This window comes from Dipodomys merriami, unplaced genomic scaffold (assembly GCF_024711535.1).
Source record: "Dipodomys merriami isolate MVZ:Mamm:240054 unplaced genomic scaffold, mDipMer1.0.p SCAF_121, whole genome shotgun sequence".
In the NCBI taxonomy this organism is placed as follows: Eukaryota; Metazoa; Chordata; class Mammalia; order Rodentia; family Heteromyidae; genus Dipodomys; species Dipodomys merriami.
In genome coordinates, this window is record NW_027202505.1 from 2,225,175 (window position 1) to 2,246,051 (window position 20,877).

Genomic DNA, 20,877 nt, shown 5'->3' on the forward strand with positions numbered 1-20,877 from the left:
TTTTTTTTTTGGTGCCAATCTTGGAGCTTGAACTCAAAGCCTGGGCACTGTCCCCAGGCTGCTTTTGCTCAAGGCTAGCACTCTACTACTTGAGCCACAGCACCATTCCAGGCCTTTTCTGAATAGCTTATTGGATATAAAAGTCTCAAAGACTTTCCTGCTCAGGCTCCCGAGTAGCTAGGATTATAGACGTGAGCCACCAGTGCCTGGCTCACTTGGCTTTTTTGTTCAAGGCTGGTGCTCTGCTACTTGAATCTTATCTCTAGTTTGGTTCTTTCTTTCTTTCTTTCTTTCTTTCTTTCTTTCTTTCTTTCTTTCTTTCTTCCTTCCTTCCTTCCTTCCTTCCTTCCTTCCTTCCTTCCTTCCTTCCTTTCTTTCTTTCTTTCTTTCTTTCTTTCTTTCTTTCTTTCTTTCTTTCTTTCTTTCTTCCTTTCTTCCTTCCTTTCTGTCTTTCTTTTTTTAATTGGAGATAAGAATCTCATGAGCTTTTCTGCCCAGGATGGCTTCAAACCACAGTCCTCAGATCTCAGCCTCCTGAGTAGCTGATTATATGTGTGAGCTACTAGTGCCTGGCTGAGATGCATCCACTCTTAAAAGGCTGACCATATCTGGGAACAGCCCTAGTCTATTAGCCCTTCCTTCAAACCCCATGACTCTGACCTCTTCTGCATTTTCCAGACCCATTTCTCAGCACACGGATGCTCATACTCATTTCTAGCTCAAGTAGTAGCTCCCAGAACAGAACAAGATTTGTAGTGTGAATGCTGTGCTGCAGAGAGGCGAGGGAGGTGCTCACTGATTACCTCTGTACCCCCTTTTAAATGGGATGAGTCAGGTGGAGCCGAGACCTAGTATCAACTTAGGTGACTTGGAAGTGCATATCCTCCTTCTGGGGCTGGGACATCTTCCAGAACCTGTTCTGGGAGACAGCTAGAGTCTCCTCTGGATATAGACTCAAATTCACTTTCCTGGAGAAGCTGGATCCCTCCACATAGGTTCGACGGTTTAGGCAACTCTTCTGAATGTTCCTGGGAATTCCCAAGTGTTTGACTCCAGCTGTACCATGAAAAGAAGATCATAAAGACCTCCCTAGTCTACAGGTATTCCTTTTCCTAGGTCAGAGGCTGACACGAGCTCTTTCTGAGCAGGATCTGGGAGGAATGGGAGTGGTTGATGCCTTAAAATACAGCTCATTTGGTGCCAAGACCTTTGGATCTGGATTGAGAAAGGGACTGGAAAATGCTGGGGTCGTTTGTGTGGCAGGGTTGCAGGTAGAGTACACCTTTGTGGAATTTGTCCTTGGCTCTGGGAAAACCTGGTGGACATGATGTTATTTTGTAGATATATGGAATTACCAGAACAGTGTTTATTCTTGAAAATGACACAGAGACAGGCACAGGTGTTTTCTCTGAATAGGAAAGTTTGAGACACTAACCCTTGCATATACATAGACTCTAGGCCCATCTGTCTTCCTTACTTTCAATTGGGAAACAAATCCTGATAATTATGATTTGTAGATAAATAAAAGGCAACTGTTACAGTCCATACATAAGAATTTGTATTATACAACAATGTCCTATAAAATGTAAACTATTTTTTACATATGTTGAGTTTATGTTGCAAGTAATTTAAATAGCATCAGTTTACAAACAGCATGTGCTAAATGAAATATCACTGCATAGACAAATGTTGAGTGGGTTGTGAATACATCAGCTGTTACAATAGGAAATACTTAAACCATAATACATAGCTTTAAGGCTCAGTGACTGGAAAATTATAGGCCAAAAATAACGCTAGAGCAAATATGTAGTTCTGTCAATTATAAGATTAACTCTACCACCCAAATAAACCAAATTGATCATGATAGAGCTAAGCCAAAGGCTGTTTATAAAAAGCAAAGATGGCAGCATGACCACCTCTACATGAAGCTAATATATCACTGCTAACCAAGATATCCTCCTCCCCAGAATTCTAACTGTGGGCACCAGGGGATATGCTGGATTTTTGCTGGGCTGCCAGGGGTCTAGAACAGCCAGACTTCTCGGTACAGCACTGAGGTAAAGCTTTGAGTAAATGCTATCTGTAATTTTAGTTTCCAAATGCTAACTTTTACTGATCTTGATTTAGCAGTGGTAAAGTAGTTAAAAGCATATAGTAGGGCCTAAAAAGTAAAGCTGAAGGTGGTGGGGCACATCTGTAATTCTGGTACTTGGTAGACTGAAGCAGGAGGATCTTGAATTTGAGGCCAGCCTGGGTTATATAATGAGACCATCTCAGAAAAAAAAAAATCCACAATAGCTAATGGAATTAGCTGCCATTTTCTTTCTTTTTTTTTTTTGGGGTCCAGTCATGGGGCCTGAACTCTGGGCCTGGGCGCTGTCCCTCAGCTCTTCAGCTCAAGGCTAGCGCTCTACCACTTGAGCCACAGCGCCAGTTCCGGCTTTTTTCTTTTTGCTTATGTGGTGCTGAGGAATCGAACCCAGTGCCTCTGGCATGCAAGGCATGCGCTCTACCACTGAGCCACCTTCCCAGCCTATTTTCTTAACTCTACTAAAAAACAGATGTGTTTCAGAACCATCCAAGACTCATTAGGACAGTGGGCTGTGGACTAAGAAGGGTTGTGTTTGCTTCCTGGTGCTGACTGTACTGAGTGACAGGGAACATTGATATGTGTTTTTCTTAGCTGCTTAGTAGATTTAGGGCTTCTGCATTTGGAGAAACAGCCCTTCTCTGGGACCAGGCTAATGAAAACAAGATGGAGGCAGATCATGTATTTACTAAGCCCGTCCATATGTCAGACGTTGGGATATAAGCTAAAGGTACAACCATGAAGAGAGATGTTATACCTTGGAACATACAGCTTAAGAAATAAGAGAGATCCTTTCATGGCACACACTTGGAAACTTGAAGACAAGACCATAACAAGACATTGAGACTCTTAAATTAACTCAAGATGCAATTCTAGTTTGCTTATAGAGAGATTCCAAGATTTTCTTTTTCTTTCTTTCTTTCTTTCTTTCTTTCTTTCTTTCTTTCTTTCTTTCTTTCTTTCTTTCTTTCTTTCCTTCTTTCTTTCTCTCTCTCTCTCTTTCCTTCCTTCCTTCTTTCCTTCCTTCTTTCCTTCCTTCCTTCCTTTCTTCCTTTCTTTCTTTTTTTGTTGGTCGTGGGGCCTGTACTCTGGGCCTGGGCGCTGTCCCTCAGCTCTTCAGCTCAAGGTTAGTGCTCTACTACTTCAGCCACAGTGCCACTTCTGACTTTTTCTGCTTATGTGGTGCTGATGAATTGAATGCAGGGCCTCATGCATGCAAGGCAAGCACTCTACCACTGAGCCACCTTCCCAGCCCGATTCCAAGATTTCTTGAGTGGTGATGAGAAGGACGGTCCTCTGAAATGATGAAGGTGTTAGGGTGGTAGTCCTGTGTCTTTTCTTAGGTATGACCAATGACCAATGTATGGTCTACTTAATTCCAAGGCTCTAAGAAGGCCCCAAGATATGGTTGATTGGCCCTTTGCTTTTTTATTTAGGGTTGGAACTTCTTTCCTCCAGGTTGGACCATCTTTTCATCTGACCTCCTCCACCCTTGTTCCTCCAGGAATAGAGGTGGGGGGGGGTCGCTAGGGAAACAGAGAACAGCAGGCTATGCTGATATTAGGCAGGAGGTGGTGCGGAGCTTACCCTGAGGGGTGAGGAATATCTACCTAAGTCCCACTGGGTGTGTACTTCAGATAATGATGGTCCTGGGCAAACATTCCTTTATCCCAGGTTTAAGCCAAGGGATTGCCCAGCTTTTACCCTGATGCTTGTGTAGAAGTCAAGGATAGAGCTGATGGTGCCTGGATGGACTACAAAGTGTCAGGGCAATGGAGATGAGGCAATGGCTTGCACTGCCAATGGACACAGCCCACAGACTCCTGTGCATCACATTATCTCCATCTCCTGAGATAGAGAGGATAATGGTATTTATTTGTCCATCTTTTGTTTATTTATTTATGATATTTTAAAGACATGATCATGCTATATAGCCTAGGCTGGGTTTGAACTCTTTGGATAGCACTTTAAACAAATGAAATAGATATTCCATCTTTTTACCTCTATGTCTCTTCCAGTAACCCATTTGCAGATAGCATATTACATTTTATTGTCATGTCGCCTTAGGCTTCTTGGCTATGTGTCTCAGGATTTCCTTGCTTTGATGACTTCGACAATTTTAAAGAGTACAAGGCTAATATTTTATAGGATGACCCCTTCTGGAATTTTCCTGATGCTTTCCTGATGCTTTTCATGAAAAAGGACTGGGGCTATAGATTTCTGGGAGGAAGACTACAGAGGTCAAATGCTATCTTCATCATATTGTGTCAAGGGCACATAGTAGTAACACAGTTTATCATTGCCCGTGTTGATATCAATAACCTGGCTAGTGGTATAACTTTTCAGATTTCTTTACTGTAAAATTACTATTATTCTCCTCCCTTTCCATTCGTACTTTGTGGAGGAAGTCACTATAAATAGCCTGAACTTAAGGAGAGGAGATTTATGTCTTCCTTCTTTGAAGGTGAAGTATCTCCATAAATTATTTGGAAATCTTCTAAAGGCAGATTCCTCTCTCTTTTCACCCACTTATATACTTAACTAATCTTTTATTTTTTTATCACTATTGACTTACAGATATTTCTTTCACACTTTGTATTATACTCCAATATTACTTTATTCATTTTGTTGCTTGAATTATTCCAGTTTTGGCCATTGGGAAGTCCTTTGGTTGGCCCCATGTCCCTTTTAGCACACTCACAAATTAAAGTTTGTTCTTTGTTTATTATCCTCTATCATTTGTTTACTTTTAAGCACAAACAACATGCTCTAGATTCATCTTGCACATTTACTACCGTAGTCCTACAATCATCCCATACCTTCAAGATGCCCTGGTCTCTTTAATTTGAGAATGGGGACCAGGGGTACAACTCAGATGTAGAATAGATACTTTGCAACTATGAGTCCTGAGTTGAATACTCAGCACCAAGCAAAACCTGGGATCACTTATTAGTACCAAGTTGTCATTGCTTCTAGGATCTCTCAGCTGACAAGGAAATACATGTGTTAACTGTTGCAAATGTATTTCTATATGTAGTTATTTGTATAGGTGCTAAGCTAAACATGACTCCCAACTCTCACCTATTATCATATGGATCAGAGGTAATGATTTTGATCTGGGAACCTCCATCCCCCACCACACACACGCAACATTCATGCCAACTATTTTATTAAAAAAAAAGATTTTCAGAAGCAAATCCTATGTGTGTGTGTGGGGGGGGCTGGGAATGCAGCTAAGTGGGAAGTGTGTGTTTATTTAGCATGCATAGACCCTGGCTTCAATCTTCAAGGGGGAAAAAGACAGTGGAAATTTATCCACAGTTAAAGTTAAATACTATATGAAGATGATAAAAGGTTGGCATGTGATTATCAGCAAACTGACCTTATATAGCAGGTTTCTAAAAAGGCTAATTGAAAGTAAGAATTTTCTATGGGTAATAATAACTAAGGAAGAGATCTGTGAAAGATGCCTCATCCCCAGTAGAAAGTAAGATGTGGCAGACTGTATTTTCCAAATTGGCCACTCCCATTCTACATGTTCTTTCATTGTAACCTTGGCATTTTTCCTATGAGAAGTGTTGTCATGGGCCAGCCATTGGTGGCTTATGCCTGTAATCCTAACTACTCAGGAGGCTGACATCTGAGGATCACGGTTTGAAGCCCGACGCAGCAGAGAAGTTTTTGAGATTCTTATTTCCAATTAACCACCCAGAAGCCAGATATGGAGCTGTGGCTCAAGTGGTAGAGCATTAGTTTTGACCAAAAAGCTTAGGAACAGTGTCCTGAGTTCAAATCTGAGGTTTGGTATGCACAAGTGCACACACACACACACACACACACACACACACACACACACACACAAAACAGAATGCAGGCATCATGATGCATTGTGTCTTCCAAAGAAGGCTAAGCTAGAAAAGGTAGGACAGTTTCTACTTTTTTCATAAAACCATTTCTCTGAATCTACCCTGCTAGGAGAAAGCCCAAAGTCTCCTATGCACAGAAACCACATAAAAAAGTCTTGAGGCTACATATGGAGGGCTTGGGAGGGGAGACAGAGACAGAGACAGAAAGAGACTGAGTTAGAAAGGGAGATAAAGAGACAGAGACAGAGAGGCAGGTAAAGAGACACACACACACACACATGAATGCATGTATGCAGATAGATGATTGTTTAGCCTGAGCTGTTTTAGCACTTCCCTTGTCCTTTCAACACAGTTCCACTTCTCATTACCCACTGACAATGGTCAGATAGTACTGGTTATGAATGAGCCAGAACTGAGCCACCAAATTTCTGACTCATAGAGACTTGAGAAATAATAAAGCCATTGTTGCTTTAAGTAACTAGGTTATGAGGGAATTCATTTCACCTCAGTATTTGCTAGAATACAAAACATATCTAAAGCCATACTCATTAAAGCAGCATGGTAAGAAAACCTAGAGATGAGCCTAAGTCATGAAGAAAGTAAACTTCTGAAAAATGTAGCACCTCAAACCAGTGGGAAAAGTTGGGCTTTTTTAAAAAATTTAGCAAACAGTGTTACAACAACTTGATATCTGAAAGATAATATTGACATCATTTTATCAATATAAACACCAAGTATATTAAATATTTAAACATTCAAAAACAGAAGTTACAAAAGAACTAAAAAACATGGGTATTCCTCTATAACTTTGGGTGGGAGGGACTTTTCTAAGTCAAACTCAAAGGTTACAGATTCTAAAAGAAAATATTAATCAGATATGTTACAAATGAAAAACCTTAACAGCAAAAATAAGAGAGGAATGTTTTTAGCTTATGTGAAAGATTAGAAATCAAAATGATAGGTAACCCAGTAGGTAACTGGGCAAAGGTTATGAAAAAGATAAAAGGGTGTGATTATAAAAAGTGTATAGAAAAGTAACATATGGCTTTTTGATATACAAACACATGCTGGAGCTTACCCATGTAATAATAATACAAAGACCAGTATTTTTATCTATCATCACAATTGTGCTCATACATAATGCAAACTGTTCTGCCTCCCATGGAGAGCAACTGGGGAATAGATGTCAAAAATCATGGATGTACTGGGTGCTGGTGGCTCACGCCTGTAATCCTAGCCACTTAGGAGGCTGAGATCTGAGGAACATGGTTCAAAGCCAGATGGGGCAGGAAACTCTGTGAGGCTCTTATCTCCAAACCAGGAAACCAGAAGTGGCACTATGGCTCAAGTGGTAGAGTGCTAGCCTTGAGGTGAAGAGCTGAGGGACAGCACCCAGGCCCAGAATTCAAGCCCCATGACCACCCCCCCCAAAAAAAAATTCATGGATTCATTTACCCTTTGACTCACATTTTTGGGAATTCATCCTACAGATATACTTACACCATATAAAACACTACTAATACTTATGGCTACCTTGTACATACACTGGTAACCAGACCTTAACCAATAGGGGACTAATAACGAAATTTTGATACAGCGCTACAATGGAATATTACAAAAGCATAATAAACATGACTGAAGAAACTCTTCAGGTTCATGTACTTTTAAGTTCCTCAAGATGTACTAATTAGGAAGTACAAAATAGTATACACAAGGATACTTTTTAGTCTAAGAAAGGAAAAGAATCTATAATCAATACTGCTTGTATATATTGAAACTTTGGAGAGATAATAAATAAGATTAATTACTTAGGATGAAAGCTATAGGCAAATGGGAGCAGAGGGCTGGTACTGAGAAACTTAATCATGTATCTTTCGTATAAACTGCTGACTGTTCTCTGACCTATATTATCTTCTTGTGAATAAGTCATTTAAAGGTAACTCTGCTTTTCACATTTATTTCCTTGAGTTGAAAATAAAATGAGTGCAGGGCATGGTAGTGCACACTTGTAGTCTTGGCACTCAGGAAGCAGACGCAGGAGAACCACTCTGGTTCAAGTGAGGCCAATGTAGGCTGCGTAGTGAATCCCAGGCCAGCTTGGGTTGCCTAAAAGGCAAGAAATGCAGAAGTGTTACTGGTGAAATTTTGGGCTCCATCAAGAGGCTATCAGGGGGAAAGACAGAAATTCTTTGACAACTTGTCCTCCAAAACTGGCCTCAAGAAGCAGGGGGTGGAGGGGTAAGCTCAGTTTTAGAGTGCATTGTTTAGCATGGGATAAGGCCCTACTTTAACTACCAGCACCACCAAAACAATAAAATTGACATCATAACCATTTGAAGTAGTGTCATATTGGTCATCTTCTGAAGTGATGGAGACTCCTCCCAAGTAAACCTGCCAGACTGGGGTGGATTACCTGAGCGTCCATGCAATTATTTTTCAAAATTAATGGAGTAAGAGTCACATCTTTGCTTCTTGGGGAAGCTATTGTGTACAAACTATGTGAAGTCAGTATGTGAAGTTGAAGGCTGCTTTGTCCTGCTCAGTGATTTGGAAACGAGCAGTTCCAACATGCCTTTTATCCCCCCTCCCAGATGACATTCCTATCTTCTCCTAAAGCATGCCCTTGTATCTTGGCTCCAAGAATATTTTGAAAAGTATTTGAGATATTTCTTTGTCATGTGCAAGCCCAAAGCTGGTGTCTTTGTCTTTTCCATCTCTGTGCCTTCACTTTATTGTTTAACACAGTTGCTTTTTGAAGAACCAAGTAAGTGTCGCCCAAACAACATCATCAAGTTTACTTTTGGTTAGAATAAGTAACATGATAACAGATTCTTAAGTCCTGTCTTTGTCTGAAATCAAATTTGCCAGTGAAACACTTTTCAACTTCTCATGTCCATTGACAGAAAGAACAGTATCTTTGCTCTGTGTGAGAGAGAGACAGAGAGAGAGACAGAGAGAGAGAGAGAGAGAGAGAGAGAGAGAGAGAGAGAGAGAGAGAGAGAGAGAGAGAGAGAGAGAGAGATTTATATTTATAGTAACAATGGAACTTTCACTTCAGCAGAAACTAAACATATTGGTGAGTTAAAAGCCAGGAAACAAGTAGTGAGAGGAAGTTTGTCAGCAAATATTTTTGGAAGATCAGGCTGAGGCAGTGTCCTAAAGTTAGCGTGTGTGTGTGTGTGTGTGTGTGTGTGTGTGTGTGTGTGTGTGTGTGTGTGTGTGTGTGTGTGTGTGTGTGTGTGTGTGTGTGTGTGTGTGTGTGTGTGTGTGTGTGTGTGTGTGTGTGTGTGTGTTTGTTTGTTTATGTTGGGCTGAAAAGAGGTGCCAGGTGTTTGTGATAAGCTGTGATGAGGACTGTAGATTACTTGGAATGGGTTGTGTTCTTTTCCTTGTCGAAAAACAAAAGCTTCTAAAAACAGGCCTTTATTTAAAGGAAGGCCCAGTTAATTCAACAAGGCTTTGAATGAAGTCCCTTTTATACAAAATGCTTGACAAAGGCCATTTGGCTCTGAGGAGTCTTGTGAGGTAGAAGCTGAAATGAACAGGACATGCAGGGATCGAACAGAAGCTCAGGACTTACTTAAATTGGAATACACTTTTATTGACCTTGGTTAGAATGAGATTTACCCAGTAATGCAAACAATCTGATACTTGAATAGCTACCAACAGAGGTTACAATAGCTAACAGATATTGAGACTTAAGAGTGCCAGAAAGGTATTGGCTGCTCTTCATGGACTCTTACAGATGAAGAAAACAATGCTTCCTCAGGTTAGTTTCATGGTAGAGTTCAGCTTTGACCTCTGACAATTTGATTCACAGCCAGAGAGCATGCATCGATGACTTAGAAAAACCAATGCTCAGAAAGCATTAGATTTTACTCTGGAAAAACCATGAGCTGAGCTCTGTTCTGTGTTACAGTGGAATGGGGCCCTTTACAATGCAAAGGGCAGACATGGGGAGCAGCAGGCATGAGCTTTAAGGACATCTTGCCTCAGAGTTATACTGGGTCACTCTGAAATCCTAGAACCCATAGCACATCCAGTAACATGGGACACAAATGACTCATTGTCTGGACTCAAACAACAGCAAGCCTGCTTGGCATACAAAGCACATTTTATAAGAAAAAACCTGCCACCATGGCCTGAGTCACATATTACTTCAGGATCTGCTCATGAGGAGTGCCTTCTGGTTGCTCATTAATACTTTAAATGTTAGATGAAGGACAAGAAGTAGTGACAAATCCACTAGTGTTTACCATGGTAGCACAACTTTAAGGCAGTGTTCCAACTCTATGATTTCTTTAGCCCTTTCCCTTGAAGGCACAGTGGTGTTTGCCAACCTGGCCCTTGTTTCCCTTTGGAAGAAGGAACACTGTTCCAAAAGGCAGGGTGCATGGTGTTACAAATGCACACAGTTGTGAGTATCCTGCTCTGACGGGGAGATAGTCCACATCTAGGCCTGAGTGGTTCCTGTCACCAGAGGACTTCTGCATGGGGCCTGCTCCAACACTTCTGAGACCTCAAGTGGGTAACCATGTTCCTCCTTTCCCTTTCCTAACCGAATCTCCATAAGAGCAAGAACATGTCAGGCATAACGTAACCATTCTATTACTTGCCCTATGACAGCATGGTGGGTACCTCTTGTCCTGCTGGTCTAACACCTCCACCCACTTGCATGGTTGAGGCATCCCTCAGGAGAGGACGTGGTTATCCCTGCCAGGCTCACCGAACTCTGCTTTCCCTAGGCCTGGCTACCCCAGAGCTCACTAAAACCATGACGGTCCACAGACTGCCACATCAGTACACTTTGCATGTACCATGTCTATCTTTATGTATCAGATATGGCCAAGTGGATTTGGTGGCTTGGGAAGAAATTGACTCATGAGCCTGGATGTTAATTCAATGTGGCAACTCTGTGAGGTCATTTTATTGGAGTTTTAGTGTAGTGTGGTTGGGGATGTCCAAGGCCTCAGGGCCTCCTGGAATACTATGATGCTGGATAGGTCCATCAACTTTGAGGAGGTGAGAAAACCCTAGAAACTATGGTCTTGAAATGTTGCTTTGGTCTCAGGTCTCCCACTGGGAGAAGGGTCCTTTGAGCTTTTCATACACTGATTTCTCAGTGAAGGGTTCATTTTCACCAAACCCTATCCTCAGTGGACTTTAGGGATGCTCTAAATGACAGGGGCTAGGCAAGGGAACATATCTAGGAAGTGGGAAGTAGCAGATCTAGAGTGGAGAAAGGCCAGATTCCTGGGAAAGGGAAGGTTGAGAGGAGGACAAGATGTGTGTCCTCTGAAAGAACAAGCCTAAGTCCAAAGAAGGAGATGATTTGGGGGCGGGAGGGTGAAAGTGGCTGGAAGCATGAGAGATGGGAAACCTCCCTTCAGAGGCTTGCAAAAGTTTCATATCTGTTTATAACAGAACATAGTTCCTGGCACACAGAATGGAGAGGGTTGATAACCAGTTCTTGACCCAGAGCCAGCAAGTAAACTGCCTGGAATCTTAACCATACCTCAATCCAACTAATTTTTGATTGATCATCAATTAGTGTGACTATGTTCATACCTGTGAGCATATTCCTGCATGTACACATGTGCTTTCCTGTTCCCTCAGCTTCTCAAGCAGGCTGTGCAACTACCCCAAGACTGAGACCCCCATATTAGGAGTCTTACCTGTTCCAGGGGGGTGGGAGTTAGGTCTGATGGGAAAAGGAGCCAGTGTGAGTGGGTTCTGGGGATCCTCATGCTTTTGCTTCCTCCATATCCATGCCTTGTTTAGGTAGCAGAACCCTGAGTTATCTTTGAGAAATGCAATTATATCTCCAAAGGGAAGTGATTGCTATCTGTTACTCCAAATGATTGCAGAATTAAAAACTGTGATGGGAAATTTGGATCATCAGTGGAGAAGGATAGAGCTGGATAGGTGCTGGACCAAGAGTCAGGAGCCTGGAGTTATTTATTAATCGAGTCTTAAGAATGTTGTCCTTAGGCTCTGATCCAGCAGGTTAATCACGTGCTTCAGATAAGAGTAAAACTACCATTGCTCTGAAGGTCCCACTTCAGGACTGTGTTAAGATTCTTACACTAGTACCTGTCTTTATCAAGAATCGCACTGCTTGGATGACCTCATTTCCATCTGCCCACCACCTGCCATTATGTCCACCTACTCTCTCTAGTACACCAGGAACGATTGCTAAAATCATCAGATCACTCTGTCTGTTTTGTTTTCCCCACACCTTCCACCCCCACTTCTCTTGCTCTTGCTAGATCTTGTGTCCATCCCCATAACCACTCCCTTGCCTATAGCTCAGTGCCTTTGCCTCTCTCTTGATTTATTGTATTTGCCTGGAAAATCCCTAATCCTGGTTAAATCTTTCTCACCATCTTCTCCCCACCTATACTTGGAGTGATCAGAAAATAAAAGCATTCAGCCACCCAAATGGACTCCTTTACCCCAAAGGGACTTGATGCATACCCACAAACCTATTACACAGCTAGGCCCATACTCTCCCTCTGCTCCGGAATGAATTCACACTTTCTCTTCTCTTCTCCAGCCTCAGTACCCCCTTCCCACTTCTCCCTCCCAGCTGAGGACTTTGTTTGCTACTGCTCTGGAAAAAAAAATCAGAGGGCATCAGAGGAAATCGCCCTGAGGTTCCCATGACAGACCTGTATTTTCTCTGTACAGGCCATCTTCCTCCAGTGACTCAGAGGGACTGTGCTGCTCCTGTCCAAGGCCAAACCTCTGTATCCAACCCCACCCTCTCCACTGCTTCCTCAGGGACTTCACCCTTGCTTCTCCCTTCCTTCTTCATCATCAAGTTCCTGTCTCTCCTGGGTTATTCTGATCAGCACATGCATGATGTAGCAGCTCGTGTTCTGCTCCTCCCCAGTGTCTTCCTTCTCTTTGTCTGTCTGTCTTCCCTTTTTATAGCAGTTTCCTGGAAAAGAGGGCTCTGCTTGCAAATTCATGCACATCTCCATCAGGCATCGATTTTCAACACACTGGAGAAACTGCTCTTGTCAAGGATATTGGGGATTTCACTTGGCCAATTTCAAAGGTTGATTTGCAGTCGATACCTTAGTTGACCTATTTGTAGCACTTAACTGTGCTAACCAAGTCCTCGTCCTTGAAATGGCTTTCTTCTCTGGCCAGGCTCCCTCTGTTACCACACCGCCACTCCTTCAAGCTCACTTCCTGCTTCTCTTCCCCTCTCTGACCTCTACTCCTGGTATATTCCTGAGCTCTTCTTTCACCTTGAGGAATCTCACTCAAACATCTGACTAAAGCAAATCATCCACCTGTTGTAGGTTCCGTGAGAACCCAGGCTAGTTCATGTGCCCAAAGCCTTGGTCCTGGCTCCCTTCGCTATATTCCATACCACTGTGTTCCTGCACTAGTAAATGGCAGCTCCAATCTCCCAATTACTTGGGACAAAATTCTTCTTCTCTCTCTCTTTCTCAGATCCCACATCCAGTCAACAAATTTTGTTAGCTTCCTCTTCAAAATATATCTGTAATCTGAATATTTCTCCTCCTGACTTCCCCGAGGCTGTGTCTCCTCTCCCCTACAAGCTTACAGCAGCGGCCTAGCTGATTTCCCTCCTCGCTTTCATCCTGGCCTCCTCAGACCAAATAGCAAAGCCTTGAGCCCCACAGAAGGGGGGCAGGACTGATGAACCTCAGAAGATCATCTACATCGATCACCCAATTACCTTCCTGCATCCCATCCAGCAGCATCCTTGCTGCTGTCTGAATCAGCCAGACATGACTCTTATGTATCCGGCCTGTTCTCTCTTCCTGAAATATTGGCATAGCCTTCCTCTCCCTTCCCACACCTCCTCCACCCCTTTCTCTCTCTCTCCTTCGATGAGTCCCCTCTTTTTCTGGCCATCTACAATAACAGCCTCCTCTAATGCACACATGAAATGAATTTATTTGGTTCCTAACATCTGCCATTATCTGAAATAGTCTTATTTGTTTGTGTAGTGCCTGTTTTTCCTGCCAGAATGAAAGTGTAAAGGCAGCATCAACTGTTTCCAGCAGCTCACACAGAGCCTACCGCACCGTTGCCAGTGCTGCCGGGAAGGTTGTAAAGGTTGGTCAGTGCACCAGAGCTGCTGAAACTCCAGCGGATGTTTTGCTTTCCAGCTTACTCTCTGTTCTCTGTGCTGTGGGATCATCCAGCAGGTTGTTACCTGTTGTTTTGTGTTCTATGGGCTGGTTGTGGCACCACTGGGGGCCATTCGATTAGTATTCTTTGCATAAAGGCTAGACTAATGATGGATGATCGACTGATGAATGGAGATTTTGCTTTATTTTCTTCTTGAGGATTTCATGACAGTTTACCTTCTCCTGGACTCACCTTTTTCATCTGTTGAGAGGATAAACAGTATCTATCTTATGTATTATGAATGTAGTAATGCTACCGAATCATTTGTTTGCAAATGACTAAAAAGGTGGATATTATGTTATATAAATTAGATTATGCTATATGAATAACTCCAGTAAATATTAAGTGCTGGGTCATAGTAGGTGTTCAATGGATGTTGGTCATTCAATGATGTTGGTATGACTTCCTTGTTTCAAAAATAAAGCCAGGTGCTGGTGGCTCACACCTATAATCTTAGCTACTCAGGAGGCTATGATCTGAGGATCGCAGTTCAAGCCAGCCCAGGCAGGAAAGTCTGTGAGACTCTTATCTTCAATTAACCACCAGAAACCTGGAAGTGGAGTTGTGGCCCAAAGTGGTAGAGCATAAAAGCTTAGGGACAGTGCCCAGGCCCAGAGTTTAAGCCCCAAGACTGACAAAAATAAATAAATAAATAAATAAATAAACAAATAAATAAATACAAGATAAATAAAATAAAATTCTCATTCCTTGGCATACATTATTCCATTTAGGGTTAATGACCACTTTCTTTTCCTTCATTCATTTCAGCATTCATTTTTGCCAATGTAGATAGATATTGGGGATATCATGAGAACATAACCAATGCAGAATATCCCCCACAACTGTAAGGGATACAAAAAGAACAACACAATGCAGTATGGTCAGGGCTATGGAGGAGAAGGACTGAGGGGTGTGGGGTGCAGGACCAGATGAAGTGGAGAGGGTTTTCACTCAGATGAGGCAGCATCAAGGAAGACTGGTCTAGACAATAAGGTTCCTGAAACCAGATTAACTTGAGGGGATGGGAGGGGTTGGGGTAGATGGGGAAAGGGAGAAAAATGGAAGAGGTGACAACAATCAAGATGATTGTACTCATAAACTGACATGTTGAATTGTAACCCCTTTGTACAACTATTAAAACATTACAGGTGCTAGTCAGAAAAGGACCGGTCCTGGGACAAGCTGCTGTACCCCCAGCAACAGGTCAGGTAACACCTGGGGGAAAAAAGGTCAGTGGGCTCTAAAAAGCTAGAGTTCATGGTAATGAAAATCTAAGAAAGAAAAGCCTAGGCTTTTTAGATTGACCCCTTTGTTAGCATACATGAGGGGCAGATAACACCAAAGAGCAGGAGGTGGACCTGTATTAATTAGGACTGTCACTTAAGGCTTTTACACACATTTAAGAAGGTAAAATAAACCTTTTTTTTTTTTTTAATTTTTCATGCCAGGACTGGGGCTTGAACTCAAGGCTTCATGCTGTCCCTAAGCTTTTTCACTCAAGGCTGGCACTCTACCACTTGAACCACTTCTCCACTTCTGGCCCTTTGCTGTTGAGTTGGAACTAAGACTGTTTTGGATTTGTCTGCCTAGGCTGGCTTTGAACTGAGATCCTCATATCTCAATCTTCTGAGTAGCTTGGACTATAAGCCTGAGCCACCAATGCTGGGTTTTTGCTGCTGTTGCTGCTGCTTCTTGTTTCAGACTTTTCATTTGGTAATTTGTAACTTGTGGCTGATGAACTTTTTCCATTTCTCTGTAATGAAACAGAATATTTCAGATGGTTTTCCTTATCACTGTTGTGTACCACCTCTGGGCGGCCCTTGCTTCAGCAATGCCCTCAGTCCCTGTGGATCCTGGCATGTCCTTGTCTTAGCTACCTTGATTGCCTTGGCGTGGGCAATCTTTCTTCCTTGAGATGTCTATCGAGCCTGCTCTGCCTCAGGCTCTGTGCTGGGTACTGGGAACCCAGAGATGACTCAGAAGGGTCTCTTATTCCGAGTGAGCTCTCAGGCCACTGGGGAAGGCAGCACAGAGAGGATTAGTATCAGGTACTGAGAAAAATGCTGCAAGGTATCCACAGAGTACCCAGCACTTAAACCAGGTAGGGCTTGCCAGGGTAAAGAGTTCAGAGAAGGTGACTTCTTTTTCTTCTTCCTCACCTCCTCCTCCACTTCCTTTTTCATTATATTTAAGTCGTTGTACAAAAAGGTTTCAATGAAACAAATCAGTCTATAGGTACAGTGTGTCTTGATCAATGTCACCTGAGAAGGTGACTCTTGCTCTGTATCTTGAAGGACAGACAAGTGGCACCGGGCCCAGGGATGAAGAGCCAGGTGAAAGGTAGGCAAGCACTTGGGAGAGGTTCAGAGCCTTCTGGCAGGGACCCAGGAAGCTTGAAAATCCAGGGATTCATACACACACCTGTTCATGGGGAATACTGGAGTGTCCGTGGGCTTCCGGCTTTGCCTGGGAAGAATGCCCTCGCCTTCCCCTGCGGTTCCGGTCCACCGCCGGCCGCGGCCTGCAAAACTCTCCCTTCCACTGCGAACTTTGTACCCTCAGTCACCGGAAATTCACTTGTTTATCAGGGCAACCAGCCTGAGCCGCTGCCGGCTAGGCCCCTTCTAGGTCGCCTCTGCACCCCAGATGTAACAACTGTCCACCCCGTGGGCAGGGTGCGCCTTCACCCATAAAGAGCTGGGAAGATGTAGTAAGAGTCCTCCCTTCCCGAGGCGCTGCCCGCCTCCCGGATGCTCAGCCCTCCCCGCACCTGCACTTCCGCCCCGCCCACTGCGTCCGCAGGTGAGTCAGCCCGCGGCAGCCCGCCCACCTGTCCACGTTCTGCCCGCCCAGCCGGAAGCCACCTCCACCGCCTGTGCACAGTTCCTGAAGGTGGGGAGCAGGGGTGGGGGGAGACGTTGGGAGGGGGCGTGGGAGAGCCCCAGGGATCCCCAAAGGCTGCTGGAAATAGCAGGAGAAAAAAAACAAACACTACAGATCTGCGTGGGCCAGGATCTGTAGGTGTGTGTGTGTGTGTAGGGGGTATGGGCACAGGACAGTATGGGCTGTGAGTTCAGTCGTTTGGGGAATGTATCTAACGTGTGTATATACGGGAATCTTTTGGAAGAATTTACAGGGAGAAAAGGAATAGCTGTACACTAAAAAAGAAATTCTAATTGGATTTGGTTCCTTTCAAGGTAATGAACTCTCATGCTTAGTGCTTTGCAAATGGATGAATGACCAATGTGTCTCTCCTTTGTAAAGCATTTCCTCCCATATTCATTCACTCTCCCCTTTCCTCCATTAATTTCACTCACCTGTGCCCAGCTCTGCCTGCAGCACTGACCACACATCAGTCAGCCTGGTCCTGGCTCTCAGGAAACTGACAGTGGCCCATTTTGACTGGTAGCTGACTGGGTAGAACAAGCAGAGGTCACCCAGGGGAATCCTTGGGCAACCATGATTAGGATGGTTTGTGTTGGTCCTGAGAGATGAAGACTCAAAAACCTGAGGCGAGGAGTAGTCTCCTGGAGAGCAAGTTGGGGCTGGCGAGGAAGAGAAAGAAAGAGAAATAATGAGAGTGTGGAGCCTTTGGAATCTAGGAATCTAGGAAGAAGTTTGGCCTGAGGGCTCCATGATGGATTACAAGGCCTCAAGATAGGGTAGGAACCAAAAAAAAAAAAAAAAAACAACCGCATTGCTGAGGGCCATGGAAAGGTTCTGGAAAGATTTTTCTTTTTTTAAAGCATGTGTTAGGGTCAGAGTTGCTCTGGGGAATGGACTAGAGGTCAGGAAAGACCAGTTAGGAGATAGTGGCTTGAGGGAAAAGGGGATGGTGGCTTGTGGGTGGGGGAGGGGTGGATAGCTGGAAGTATTTTCCATAGTTGGGGGCTGGAAAGCTGGTTGAGTGTGGGGAACAAAGGTGTCACTCTGAATCTCTATTAACGCATAGGATAGCCTGGGTACTCCCGACACTGGGTGCTTCTCTGTAGGTGCTTCCCTAGCTGGGCTGCTCTGCTGCATGGATCCCTAAGTACAGCCCAGCCCTAGCTGTCCCTTCTCTGGTACATTGAGGTGTGTCTCTCCCATACCTTTGACTCAGGTGCCATTCTTCCTGGGGTGCCCAAACCTACATGAGCTTCTCTAGCTAGTCACCTGACTCAGGTGCTTCCCTCCAGGGTGCCCAGCCTAGGTGATCCTCAGCCCCATCATTTCCTGCTTAAGGCAGTCCTGGCTGGGATAATCTCTGGTATAAACTTTCCCTTTATGGTGCAGTGTAGGCCTCCTGTGGGTTTAAGTATTGAAGGCGCTGCTGCAAGGGCTGAGGGTAGAGGTGTGTGGCAGTGCCCTTGCCCCTCTGGGTTGCTCTGGCTGTATCTAAGATCTCTGTCCTCGGAGGGACTTGTATCCTTCTCCTCAGTGTCCCCCAAAATTGTTGTCTAATCTTGGGAGCCAGGATCTGCCTCTGCCAGATCTCCCATTAACAGGCAGCATGGCAGATTGGCCTGGGTTCAAGTTTGAGGGCTTTGGTTGGGTCTGTTCACCTTTCTGGCCTTCGTGTCCTCATCTATAAGGTGGGGTAGTGTTTATATGCACAATGTGTGTGTGTGTGTGTGTGTGTGTGTGTGTGTGTGTGTGTGTGTGTGTGTGTGTGTTACATGATGTCTGAGCCTTCAGGAATTGTCATTAAGAGCATCAGAATGTATTTGTTTTACAAGTTTCTAGAACTAAGCCCAGCAACCATCCCTTAGAAAGGCAGAGCCAGTTTCTGTGCACTCAGCTTTTTCTTTTCTCTGGACAAATGGGCAGTGGCCCAGCCATCAGCATCTGTGTAGTGCCAGATGTGGCTGTGAGTATGGCCTGAATTGTGGATCCTCTGGCTGTCCCTGACCCCTATGCCTCTGTGTATTTTCTAGACTTTTGCCCTACATCTGCCGGGCATCTGGGGTCTCTCTGGAGCCTGGGCTGGTAGAAGCGAAAGTTCCCTGATGTCATCAGGCCACTCCATGAGTGAGGCAAACCAAAGTGAGTAGCAGCGTGGGTGGCTAATGAGAGGATGGGTCCCCTTAGCTGGTGGGATTGGGAAAAGGGTTTTGCCTGCATTTTGATTAGTTTTTCCTGGCAGCATCAGCTGGGGACTATAATGCTGTCCTTTTCTCCGCAGCCCAGGAGGGGCCATCAGTGCTCCCCACAGCATCAGCTATGACCCCTGAGCCCAGCAGCGGGGGCCGGGCATGGCCAGTACTAGTAGGGGTTGTGCTAGGGGCCGTATTCCTCTCTCTCCTCATCGCACTTGCTGCCAAATGCCATGTCTGCCGCCGATACCGTGCCAGCTACCAGCATCGCCCTCTGCCCAGGACTAGGGGTGGAGACCGTCCAGTGGTGGGTGAAGATGAGGATGATGATGGCTTCATTGAAGACAATTATATCCAACCTGGGGCTGGTGAACTGGAGACAGAAGGAAGCAGGGACCACTTCTCTCTCTGATCTTCGATCTTCGGACATTGCCCTTCCTTCCATCTCTGATGTTTTAAGGACAGTGGATGCTATGTGGGCATCTCAGATCTCAGGGACAAAGGTAGCTAGGGCCTAAAGGTTGACCAGGGGCAGAACAATCCTCCATTTCCTGTCACTGTCCACCAAAGTGTCAATGACCTGCTCTTGCTCAATAACTCTCAGTGGCTTCCTGCTTTTCCTAGGATAAAGCCTAACAGCAGAAGAGTATGGAGGAAAAGCCTCTATGATCAGGCCTGGATTGGCCTGTTGTTCTCCTTTTGTGCCTCCTCACTACACTCCCTACTTAACGGTTTATGTGCCATGTAGTTGTTTACCTTGTTCCCCCTGCCTGGGGAGCCCTACCCTTCTAATGTCAGTCCCTGGCCTCCTGACCCCTGGGCCCCTGGGCCTGCCTTTCAAATGTATTTCACATGTGCCTGGAGGACACATTCAAGCGGGTAGAAACCAGTGCCAAGTTTCTTACTGAAAATTTTCTTATCAATGAAGTGGATAATCTGGTTATATATAATATTATGTTTTATAGAGGAATAAATTGATTTTCATTTTTAATTAAAAATAAGAAATCACCATGTGCATTTTTCCTACACCAGATTTTATCATTCAGCTGAAAGACTTTCCCTAGACTTCCTCTCCTACATTACCTTCTCCCTCGGTCACACCCTATCAGTTTCTCCATATTGCCCTGGCCACATCTTAGTTTATGACCACTGGGACCTGCCCCTCACCAGGCCTGTTCCTACAGATAAACTTTGAGCTCTCTAAGGCCCCAAGTTGTATATACCAAGACTGACAAGATGGATGCTAATTACAGTCAACCCTTCCTACAGTCAGTCTTCCATGGGTTCTGCACCCATGTGTTCAACCAACATAGGTCAGAAATATTTGGGGAAACATTCAAAGAGTAAAACTTGTATTTGCCATGTGCCCAAACTATGCTGAATCCATGCAAATGAAATTACGTGTGGGTACTGCTACAGACATTACAAGTAATCTAGAGATGGTTTAAAGTGTAAGGGAGTGTTTGTGTAAGTTATATATAAATAATGTACTATTTTAGATAGGGAACTTGAACATTTGTGGATTTTGGTGACTGTGCACTTAAGGAAAAGATGAAGGTGAGGAAGTAGAAGATATCTCGAAAACTTTACCAAGAATATTCTTCCTCTTCTTCTTCTTCTTCTTCTTCTTCTTCTTCTTCCTCCTCCTCCTCCTCCTCCTCCTCCTCCTCCT

The 20,877-nt window shown here is 44.2% G+C and overlaps 1 protein-coding gene across 2 annotated transcripts; it reads left to right on the forward strand.

The window, feature by feature from the left end:
• Positions 1-16,913: 16,913 nt before the first annotated feature.
• On the forward strand, positions 16,914-20,200 carry LOC138823659 (type III endosome membrane protein TEMP-like). 2 transcript variants are annotated; one of them, XM_070017136.1, is made up of 3 exons: positions 16,914-17,022; positions 19,047-19,155; positions 19,295-20,200. In XM_070017136.1, the coding sequence occupies exons 2-3, from the start codon at positions 19,119-19,121 to the stop codon at positions 19,615-19,617; spliced, it is 360 nt and encodes a 119-aa protein (XP_069873237.1). In that variant the 5' UTR covers positions 16,914-17,022; positions 19,047-19,118; the 3' UTR covers positions 19,618-20,200. The 2 variants fall into 2 exon arrangements, with proteins under 2 accessions (XP_069873237.1, XP_069873238.1); XM_070017137.1 differs by lacking the exon at positions 16,914-17,022 and adding an exon at positions 17,071-17,151.
• Positions 20,201-20,877: the final 677 nt, after the last annotated feature.